General features: G+C 34.4%; 1 protein-coding gene across 3 annotated transcripts; it reads right to left on the minus strand.

Moving 5' to 3' along the window:
* Positions 1 to 395: 395 nt before the first annotated feature.
* On the minus strand, positions 396 to 5248 carry LOC150037491 (histone-lysine N-methyltransferase, H3 lysine-9 specific SUVH1-like). Of its 3 annotated transcripts, none has more exons than XM_090312077.1 (3): positions 5042 to 5248; positions 1830 to 4220; positions 396 to 778 (listed from the first exon to the last, which is right to left on the minus strand). In XM_090312077.1, the coding sequence occupies exon 2, from the start codon at positions 4035 to 4037 to the stop codon at positions 1893 to 1895; it is 2145 nt and encodes a 714-aa protein (XP_090168203.1). In that variant the 5' UTR covers positions 4038 to 4220; positions 5042 to 5248; the 3' UTR covers positions 396 to 778; positions 1830 to 1892. The 3 variants fall into 3 exon arrangements, with proteins under 3 accessions (XP_090168203.1, XP_090168205.1, XP_090168204.1); XM_090312079.1 differs by having other exon boundaries at positions 1789 to 4220; positions 5042 to 5178; XM_090312078.1 differs by lacking the exon at positions 5042 to 5248 and adding an exon at positions 4907 to 5024.
* Positions 5249 to 12110: the final 6862 nt, after the last annotated feature.

Genomic DNA, 12110 nt, shown 5'->3' on the forward strand with positions numbered 1-12110 from the left:
TAATAGAAATGATCGTTCATCTAATATTCCATTCAATCACACCAAATCAAAATGAGTACGTTACAATAGAGAATCAAACCAAAAGAATGGGATATTTTCATCTACACAATTGATCTTCATCTTCACAAGATCCATGTTCTCATCGTCATCAATCCTTGAACCTTCTCACCTTCACAGTTTTATCAACCTAAGACCAATACCAATGGCCTAGATATTCAAGCAAGGATGCTCACTCTTGTAAACATTCAAATCCACTAAAGGTTCAAAAACAAATGAATGCAGGTATAATATCAGCAATTAATTAGATATAAAAGGACATATTTCAACATATCTCAGTATGAAAGCACATCAAATTAAGATGACCAGTAAAATCAAATTGTGAGCCACAATTGATGTGTTGAATAAAAGGCAGGGCAATCAGCCATGCATTTAGGAGGAAAAGGGAAAAAAAAAACAGTATCAGTTGCTGATAATGAATAGAAACCCTGTCATTTTCTTCCCACATTCAAGAAGAGCATCCATGGCATGTGCTTAGCATCATCTAACTCACATTGAGAAGAAGATGCAGCTAGATCATAAACGAACTACAGCATCTAGCTAAAGGAACAAACAAAAGAGCAGGCTACATCATTAATATGTATTTTACAGCTTACAACAAGAGAGGAAAATTTGGGCATCCGTGAGAGAACTTGGTCGATACTGCTGCAGCGACAAGACAACAAACCGAATGCCTGGAATTGTTACATATGCTGAAGTGTCTGTCATTTCTTGATTTCATCTGGGCATCAAAGATGACAATAAGGCGTGGTGATGAAACCGAAACAAACATGACTATCTATTTGGTACATTAAACATAGCTAGTGTTTTCAAAAGCTCAATGCACAATAAAGCACAAAGGGCTTCAGCGCAACACGAAAAAATTTCTTTAGTTAATAAATTGGAAAAACCAAATTATTACTATTCTTTAAACATAATGAAAAATTCTAATGGCCAGGGCTTTGAGGCTTGGGACTTCACATTAACAAAAGGCACGCGCCTGAGGTGACCTTATTTTGTGAGCCTTGCTTTAGCGCCAGACCTGCGCCTTGAGCCTATGCACACGCCTGGGACTTCTTGAAGATAGCTGCTATATTCGACTACTTTCAATGTTCACTTCATACCACCACCACCATTTTTTTAATAATAATTCGGTATCACAAACCCCACTCCTTTCTTACATTATGCTCATGGCCCCTCAACCTACAAGCCCGGAGAGACTTCACCGCACTCCTTCCTTATAGGACTCCCAGACCTAGAACAACCCTGAAGGGTATCTCTAAATATCCAAGCGGTCACTACTAGTGTTGCCCCAAGTTGATCCCACGATTTCAAAACATGAAATGTTTGACTGCCAGATTAAATCCAAACCACAATATACTGCTATCTACAAGACCATGGAATGAGATCGATGCAAGCAAAGCACTACACTGAGCTGTATCATCATTCTAGAACCTACATACAACAAATCCTCTACAGCATGCAAGTTTGCCCAAGCTAACTCAACAAACCAACTCAAATATAAATTTAGCTCCCTCTATTTATAAGGCCCGAAGAAATTGGTATTATTGTTTTACCTACAATCTAAAAGGTCAATATCAGTGGGTTAACATCAGATAAATATATTCTTAAGAGCATAAGCAGTAAAATACTATCTAGCAGCCTCTTCCTTTTTTCATTTTTTCCCCCTTCTTTCTAACATTTGAACAAAAGAACAAAGCAACAGGAAACAGGCAAGAAATCCATCTATACCTCCACACGCAAGTAGCAAACGAAGAGTTGAAAGCTCTAACCTTATTTCAAAGAGCACATGTCAGGTGATTCATCCCTACTTAAATACACCTTTTGACAAAGCACTAACAAAAATAGCCTCTACATTTTATAGACCCACAGAGGCAATTGATCTTCCTTCCATCAGCACTCTCGGGTGGTATTATTCCATAATCATACGTCAACTCCATCATGGGAGGTATATGCCTGATTGCATGAAAGGCAATATGGACATCATGCTCACCTTTATTTTCCCGTACAATTGGCTTCCAGTATACATTTGGAGAGCAACTATGGTTCATAAAACGAGCAACATTGCCAGCGTTTTTTGCACTAATAACTAGGGAAAACGGGAGCCTTGGAGGCCCATCAGAATCACCAGACATAACTTCAAGGTTTGGATAAGAACGTGTAGCATCAAAGATATAACCATCTTCATTGTCCCGTACAGAGTCCTTAGCCTTTGAACTATCGATGACTTCCCCAGCATATTGGCAGATAAACGCTCCAGCACGAATGGGATCCCAAGACCTTAGTCCCCAGCCTTTACCTTTAGTTCTGAATACCTCCAGGCGGAATTTGAGACCTCCTTGGGACACACGATTCCTGCAAGTGGGAGGGCATTGACATGAGGCTCCACATTCATATATCATAGACAGTTGACTTGCAAGAACCCCATTTGAACTATAGGGGAGATATCCACCATTTTTCTGCATGCAAGGGCAATTGATATTGCCTGGAAGGCATCCACCAACACAGTTACAGCCAGCTGAAGGTTCCATCGAGTATACTGGTTTTAAATATTTGAGACCAGCATAATATGTGAAATATGCAGGGCCCTTCTCGTCATCAACATCATTAACAAGTGAGACGGGTAGACTTTCTGCACCAGAAGCCAGATCTGGTATTATGACCCCAATTCGAGATGCATTTCCATCCTTCCATTGTTGGACTAATTTCCAATTCAAAAATGCTTCCCGCTGTCCAGGTAATCGCACCAATTTGTATTTAAATACATTGCAGCCAGATTTGCCTTTCTCAACCCATGACTCTTGGATTTTATAAAGACCATCATAAACATAGATCTTCCCCGTTGGGTTACTAAAATCTCTTACCCCTCGAATAACTCTAACATCATTTCCACGATGCAAGCTCTTCTCTAGGGCAAGATTACCCCTTTCAAGCTTTTGATCTATTGATTCCTTATCCTTTCTGTTCACTCCACCCTGGCCACTGTAGATTAAGACATCTGCATCATTTGTATCATCCTCATACCCACCAGATGAGACGATGCTAACTGCAACCGGTTCTTCATCTTGACTGACCTTTAAACCCATGTAGTCAATCCCAGCCATAGATGGAGCATGCAACCCAACCAGGCACAATTCCATCCTGAAAAAGAAGATATCACCAACTTCCACACCAGGAACAGTTCCAATCCTTTTATTGATATTTGTCCGAACCCCTTTGGTCATCAGAAATGCACCTGTTTTAAGATCTGGACGCCTTATATTTCCAGGCATCGGTTCCTTAGACTCTTCAACTTGTGAAATTCTTCTCCTTAGCAGATCAAATACCATGAGTACGCACGAAACTGCTTCAATGCTACCATGAGCTTGTCGATTTGAATCTAGCACCGAAAGGTTGTAGGATGAAACCATATCATTGAGCATTGCATCAATATCAATATCTGATGTAAAATTGATGTCCTGGCCATTCCTTGTCTTCTTCTTCGCCTTGTTTTTCCTTCCCACTTTACTTGAATCTTCTCCATCATTCACAACCATGCCATAATACTGAGAATTATCATTTTGACCATCACTATACCCATCTTGTAACTGGGCACGACTTCGGGTATTTTTTCGGGTGCCAGTATTTGGTGTTGAAGTACCCTCAGTTGGTGTCCTGAATGAAGATATTGGAACTGCAGTTGATATAGGACTATTGAGGCCAAAAGATGCATTAGTATTTGTTGTTCCACCTGGTGTCTGTTGGTTTTGGTCATTTGGTGAAAAGAAGAAGGGATAGAATGGAGCAACCCCAGGTGGGAAAGGACCAGAAGGACCAGCACACACAAACGGGGCAGCACCTTGAGGAGTTGAAAAAGATGACACATTTTGTGCTGATGGGAATACTGGAACTAGTTGGCGCAACGGTTTTACATTCAATACCTTAGATTTGTCTAATGATCCAGCAACGGGAATGGAATCCTGATCCAAATGTTGTTCCATTGAAACTCTCTCACAATACAGAAATAAAATATTACAAATGGAAGTTTCCACAGTAAAACACTCTGTACATTATTTCCAAAACTACAATCTAAAAGGAACAACTCCCAATCAAACTCTTTTTGGCTATCATTCTCCAAAACTATCCTCCTAGTAGCTGATGAGCGTAATTATATAGCTTGAAATCTGAAAAACACAACAAACAATTACTATTCTGCAAAGAGAAGACAGGGTGAACACAGTGGCATTAGAAATATGAAAATTATCATTCTTTTAGAAAAAAAGAACTATGGATTACTCACCAACTGTACAGCTTATTATTTACATACCAATCCAAAGAGAACTAATATAGAAGAAACCGAGTGTACATCAAATATAATGAGAAAAGGTTCCCGCAACATGCAAGTGAAAAAGCAATGTTTTTGGGTTACCTTAACTCAGTGTAATCAGTCAAGGAGAGATTCCAAATCCCTCTTTGCAGCTTTTAACTTAGAAAAGGAGTCCAAAATCTTTGGATATAATACAACTAGGAAAATTCTCTTTCCAAATCTCTTGTAATTTCAATTATTCTTCAACCCCAAATGATCAGAGTCATTTTGAAACCCCTTTACAGAAGGATTTCCTCGTATCTTTCAATCAAGAACAAACAAGAACAAAAATAAAGCGGAATTGGGTAGCTTTAAGCTACTTGTAACTGACAAACAAAGAAAAAAAAGGAAAAGGAGAAACGTCTCAACTTCCTTCAATTACCCTCAATGTTCTTCCTAACAAACAAACAAACAGAAACAAAAAAAAATTCACAAAGGAAAACAATCATGCGATCTAGAAAGCCAAAAAATCAAAATGAAAACAGAAGAGAGGGAAAACCCTACTTTTGAAACAGGGAAAGCATGGAAATGTGGTCAGATCAAAGCCAAAAACACGGAAGAAAATCACAGATCAAAGAAAAACAAAGAAGAAACGAAAATCAAGAAGCCATTAGTCGAAAGAAATCTGAAAAATTTTACCAAATTCGTTGCGATTTTAACCCTCTGAAAATCTCCAAAAACCCTCCGTTTGAACATGCGGGAATTTCTCTGTTTGTCCTCTTGGGGGAGTTTTTGAGTTTTGAGTTTTTTCTATCCCGAGCAAATAACGTTTTCTGCTTAATTGTTTTGTTTTTTTATGATTCCTCACCAGCCGTTCGATCATTTGATCGTGGGAAATCATCCAACGGTTCAAATGTGTTTCGGAAGCATATTTGTAGTTACTGTGGCGGGCCCCAACCCCACTTAAATGACAAAAAAGTAGTGAGAGAGATGACGTGTCATGATCTTGTAAGATCCATAATGTGAGATTGACCGTACCTGATCGACAGCTTGTTCAGGGATCTAACTTGTAACTGGGCCGAAATTGTTCGGCCCATTATATCTTACTCACGTGTACTAGTCAAACCATGTATATACTTTCATTATTTGTAAAAAAAAATTCAATAAAATATTAAAATGACCAACAAATATTAAATATAATATAAATAATAATCCTTTTAACTTGTTTAAGAAACGCAAATGGTTTGTTTGTTAATTAATTTTTTTTTTGTTTTTATAACTTTTTTATAAATTTATATTTGCGTCGATATTGTTTTGATATTTCTGCCAATACTACTATAAAATTAAGACATCGATATTTTAAATATTTTATCTTAGTCTATTTTGTTTTCATTTTTTAAAAAAAATATTTTTTTTATCGTATGTTATAGACTATTTTAGACCAAATGAAAGAAATGTAAAAAAACAAGATAGAGCAACGATGCTTTAAATTAAAGAGAAAAGTCCAAAGCAAGATAAGGTCTGGATGTAGAAGTAAGAAGTGACATGGGTCGAAGTCGAAGCCACAGGACCGACCCAAAAAACATGCCCACAAATGGTTGTAGTGCGAGATCCAACCCAAAAAAAAAAATCCAGATGAGGAGATAGCTCGAAAACCCTAAAGAAAGAGGTTAGGTCATAAAACTTTATAAATAGATGACAAATATTCTAAGGTAAGTCAATTTACTCAAATCTTTCACTTGCTATATAGCCTTACTTGCTAACTTAAGCAATAAAGCTTGTGTGAATCTCTCATTCAATCAACAACATAATTTCACGATTTGTTCTATATTTAATCTATATACTTTCAAAATATGTAAATTTAATCTCTAGTACTCACAAAAAATCTTAAAAATTGTTTGTAATGTTGTTTTCTTTTATTAGCCTTCCCACAATAAATTTAAAAATATCTGAGAATAAGATTTTTGGAAAATAAATGTGTTTTGTTCTATGTAAAATCCTATCAAGTTTTTTCACAATAATAAATAATGCTTATGTCTGTTCTTATAGAATTAATGTTTTAAATCTTACAAATTATTAAAAACATTACTATAAGATTATCAAAATTAATTCCAGAAAGATGTAGGTAAGCTTTTTAGAAAATGATACAAATAGTTAGTTAGTAGATTAAAATATTATTTTAGTCATTATACTTTGAATTTCATTTAATTTAATCTAGATATTTTAAATCGTCCAAATTAGTTATTGTATTATCAATAATTCCTCAATTTAGCCTTTTCTTTTTAAAGAGAACTTTTAAATTTAGTTACGGTACCTCTTTAAATAATCTTAAATTTAATCATTGTATTTTCAATAAATCTTGAATTCAATCGTTTTTAATAGAAATTTGTTAAATGGTAACAATAATTTTTCTCAAAAATGATACCATGTGAATATATTTTCAAAATTTATAAAAACTAATTTTGATTTTTAAAAAATCAATAACGAATTAAATTTAAGATTTACCAAAAGTATATTAACTTAATTCGGATACTTGTATATGTGACTAAAATAGAATTAAGGGGCCGTTTGGTTTAAGTTTTAAAGATACCCAGAAATTAAGTATGTTGGGAATAGAAAACTTGGGAATAAGATTGCTAGGAATTAAGGATGACTATATTTTGTTGTACATGCAAATGTTATCAAAATTTTATGGTAACAAATTAGTTTTATATTTTATTTATAAAATTAATCATGGACACCTCTACAAAATTTTGATAGATTAATTGATAAACAATTAAATCAAATTCAAAGTCTTGAGCAAAATTAATTATTTGACAATTAAATAATAATATTAATTAAATTAATAATTATAAATATTTGTAAAATGAGTAATTTATAATTAAAATTACTTGATTACGTAATTTGTGGATTTATATAAATATGATGTATTAATTAATAAAACAATCAAAATCAGTTTAAAAGAATAAATATAATATTTTGTGACTAAAAATAATTAATTATAATAATTAATCAACGATAAAGTAATTATAATTATTAAAAAATAATCTCATAAAATATTAATCATAATGATAATTAATTAACTACATATATAATTTATAAATAAATTAATAGTACTAATGCATCGGTTCTTTACTGTTTATTATATAATTTATTTATTTATTTATGAATCTAGAGTAATTAAATTTAAATATTATAATTTAAAATTTAATATATTTTTCTAAAATATAAATTAAATATTTATATATTAATTAATTCTAATAATATAAAATAAAAAATAAATTTATGTATTAAAATGAGAGAGAGTGTACATCAAGAAAACTCATACTTTTAGATAGGTATCATCCATGGATATAAGGAATGCATGACTTCAAACTTGTGTGTATCTCTTACCCATTTCTATCCTTATTCCTATTCCATTTCTCTCAATCCAAACGCTTCCTAAATCTAGAGTAGAATACCTAAAATGACGTTTCACTTTAATTGATAATGAATATAATGAATAAAAATGAATTCTTATACTATAAAAAAAATCCTTATAATAAATGAATAATAATGGTAATAAATTTTTTTTTAGAATAGAATAATGGTAATAAATTGATTATATATTAATATTAATCAATGAATTAATATTTTCAGAATTGATTGCATCAGTTATTATTAAAATAATACCCGTTTTTGTAAAGAAAATAATACCGGTTTATGATGTCACTTTATAAACAAGTTTTTGGGAACTAATCCCTAGATTTTTAGTCTAATTTCAATTTAGTTTCTTAGTTTCACAATGTTACATTTTTAATTCTTAAGCTTTAAGTTTTATTTCAATTTAATCTTTAGGTTTTGAGTTAATTTCACAAATAATAGAGTTTTTTAAAAATGACAAAAATAGGATGGTGTTTCACTTTTTCTGAAAAAAATGTGTAGCTGGAAAGTATTGACAAAAATAGGTAAGAAAATTGTGTACAGGATCTACGAGTTTCTTCAATTCCAACTTTGATCAAACTTTGGTCCATGTCATTCGCCATGACATATAACTCGTGGACTCGGTCCATAAGTAAAAGTGAAACTCGTGAACCCTGTCCACGAATATGCTTTTTTTTTTTTTTTTTTTTTTTTAAGATTAAAATTAAATTTAAATGTCGCCTAAAGAATGGAGTTTAAGTTTTTTTTTATTTATGTTTATAAAACATTTAAAACATGTAGTTTGACACCTAATAGGAAAAATGATTAATTAAATTATATTTGAAGAAAAATATATCTAAAGTCAAAACTATCAATTAAAGTCAACAAAAACTCATGTGTCACATGGTGGTCGTCTTCTTGCATGTGCACTACGACAAGGTATAGGAACCTCAAAGTGTTGTTGATGATAAATTACATCATCAATATCTTGTTGGGTGTGACAACAAACGAAAATCCGTCAAGTGTATAACACTTGTATTAATGAACAGAACTCGATGCGATGTCTACTTAAACTCTTACTAAGTGTCGAGAAAAAACTAGAATCAGATCATTAACTACATAAGGTTTTAGGTCAACATGTTGCTCTGGAATATTCTTAGCCTATTGTCTTTGGCATCTACGATGAGCACGTCTTTTATCAGTGTCATCAACATTAAGTCGATGTGTCTGTTGAATGATATCTTATACACTTATAATATATCAGTCACACATTTAACCTAGCTCTGATAAATTATGTTGCACGAATATTGTTTTACATCTTGAACAAAATTATTTTGCATGAAAAAACAGTATAAAATAATATTCATACAACATAATTGAAAAAATAAATAATAAAATTCTTACCATGCAATTATATTAAATGCTGTTAAATGTGATATATCTTCTTATGATTTGGTCGTACCAGGGTAAATAGTCCTTTAATACAGCTAGCTCATCTACTACATCTCCTATGATACAACTCGTTTATCTACTACATCTCCTACTACACAATGATCACGATGCCCGCCAAAATGATATATAGTCGGCATGAAGTCATTGCCAGTTTTGGTCATGCTTACCTCTTAAATCAACTTGGTGTAGTTGGCAGTCTGTATAACACACTGGTGATACCGTTTCTCTCCGTTCAAATTGTCTTAACATTCAATTTGGGTAATGCCTCTCTAAGTTTTAAAAGCATATTAGATGGCTCACCATCGACTTTTACAATAGTAATTAGGCAATAATACCATAATCTCTTGTGTGAACTGTTGGGGTTGATGCCCTAAAGTCTCGTGTCTTGTAGTTTGTACGAATGCTTGTGATGTATAATATATGATATTTTACTTTACTTCTTGATTTTACTCAGTTGAATGTTTTATTTGCTTTACCACAAACCAATAAACCTAAAATCCCTTGTAACTTAAGCATGTATGTGGTGACATACAAGTGGATTATGTCTTAAGGGATAACCAAAATGGTCTGTAGTATATGGATATAGGAGGGAAACCTTATCTTGATAACACTATGGATGCGGCCCGCTTTGTGGAATGGTCACAAGTGTTGTGGCTTATCACAGATGGTCTAATCCTGATCATTCGTGTAGAGGACATGCGAGCGAGGGCGTTCTATACAAAGAGTTTGTATAAGACCTGACCACGAAGTGTTAATGTCTCGTTGTATAACACCGTTCAGAGACTTCACTTCACTAGGATGACCATAGGTAACATGACCCCAATCCTGAGTGAGTTGGGAACTCTTGCCATTGAGGGCGATCCTTTGATTTGCATGGGTGTGAGTGGCCAGTTCGCCGACTCAAACCTACTACTTTGGGGATTCGTCTGATTTGAGAGCTAGGAACTCAGCTACACAAGAGGGAATTTGTCACACCCCCTCCCAGATTACCCACCTAATCTAGAAAAAGGCGTGAAGATGCTAAAAATCACCTCCCCCGATGACATTTAGCATTTTACTAACCAACTTAACCTGTGCTTAAATCTAAACAGTTACACAATAATTCTTTAGTACATTTAATTTCTATTCAGCATATTCCATATTGCGATATCCACAAACAAGTTTCATAAACTTTCTATCTCTTGTTATATACAAACCATGAACAAAGTTTAGACACAACGGAAACACTTTTAGACATTATACAACAAAACAACTCCTCGTCCCGTACTTCCAAAACCATGACACATAAGGTTCGTGATATGAAATCTATGTACATCAGTGCAAGGTCTACAATGTAGCAGGAGACTCTTGTCGTGTGGCAGTAAACAGCTTAGCGTGTTTCCAGAACTTTAACGCTACCCTGGGGGGGGGGAGAAACATAAAACATCGAAAGCATGAGCTAATGCCCAATGAGTGGTAATTGAATATAAACATAAGTTATCGCTTTCTAAATCATCAATAAAAGTAATTAAATCATTCAATAAAACATTGGCCAAGTATAAAAGATTTAATAACATCTCAAACACGTGCTAGTAAAACAGTGGCATGATCAACTCTCATAAGCACATTTTAAAGCATTCAATCATTATAAAAAAAAAACCACACCAACTCTGTACCCAAATACTCGTTTACAACGGCGGGTTACTTTGGACAAAGAATGCCCCCCGCACGGTGTAAACCAAATCACAAGGTCATATGTGCACGCAGAGCTACCTCAAGGCTAAGCATAGATACACACCATAGGCCCAGGTTACTCTGGACTCCCCGGTATACTCTGGCCACATCTGACCCCGGTGGTAGCCCCCTGATAGCCTGGGTGGTGCTACAGGTGCAGGTTCCTCTGGATTTTTCGGTATACTCTGGCCACATCTAACCCTGGTGGCCCCCTGATCGCCTGAGCAATACTACTGAAACACATTCAAGTAGCACGGGAACATAACCATCTCTCGGGTACAAGAATCAGTAGTTTGAAACCATTTCCATAACCATTCAACAACCTTGATTCCACCATCAAGAAGTTTTCATAAAAACCATACAAATCACAAGTATGTAAACTCTGATTTCAAACTACATTTTGATAAATCAAGATTGTATAAAACCATCGAGAGTTTAGAAATTATGATTTAAACATTTTTGAAATATCAGTCAAGTAAAACAGATCATGCCATCACATTTCATAAATCATAGCATACTATCATATATAATTAATTTCTATATTAAAACATTTGAAAATAAACCACTCACAATCACTGGCACGAACTACTTGGGTTGTAAGCCTTTCCAACCTCAATTTGACCTGAAATAAAGCCCCAAGGTTACTAGACACTCACGATAGGTAAAATCAACCCAAAACAGCCCATAGTGATTCAATGTAACCATTTGAACTCATTTTAACACCTAAATATTCACATTTTGCTCTTTAAGTCCATTTTCCTCACATTACCCAAAATGACCCAAAAACCAGTTTTTAATCCAAAAGTATTCATTCTAGGGTCAAAATATCAAGAAAATATTAATTGGGATTCAAAAATGCTCACCAACACCCAAAATGCTAAAAAAAAAGCAATTGGGCACTAGAAATGGGCATGGGCGCGGGCTGTGGCCGTGGATGGGTAGGGCTAAATGGGCTGAGACGTGCTGAGGGGCGCTGGCATGGAAAGAGGCACGCTGGTGGGGCTGGCAGACTTGGGGGGTGGCTGGCCTGCTGCTACCCTGTTCGAGAAAACACTGGTTTCAATTTAACCAACATTTAACCTAACTTAAAGCGAAAATTTGCACATACTTCCTTCCTGAAATATGTTAACAAACCTTTAAGCTAACTAGCCTCAAAATTAAAGCTCTTAACTCGTATTCCACAGCTCAGAATCTCTTCTGG

The sequence above is a fragment of the Benincasa hispida genome, chromosome 3 (genome assembly GCF_027475165.1).
Source record: "Benincasa hispida cultivar pf3 chromosome 3, pf3_genome.v1.1, whole genome shotgun sequence".
Classification (NCBI taxonomy): domain Eukaryota; kingdom Viridiplantae; phylum Streptophyta; class Magnoliopsida; order Cucurbitales; family Cucurbitaceae; genus Benincasa; species Benincasa hispida.

Excerpts from the sequence above, each read along its gene's own strand:
- LOC150037491 (XM_090312077.1), bottom strand. The coding sequence starts at position 4,037 with ATGGAACAACATTTGGATCAGGATTCCATTCCCGTTGCTGGATCATTA.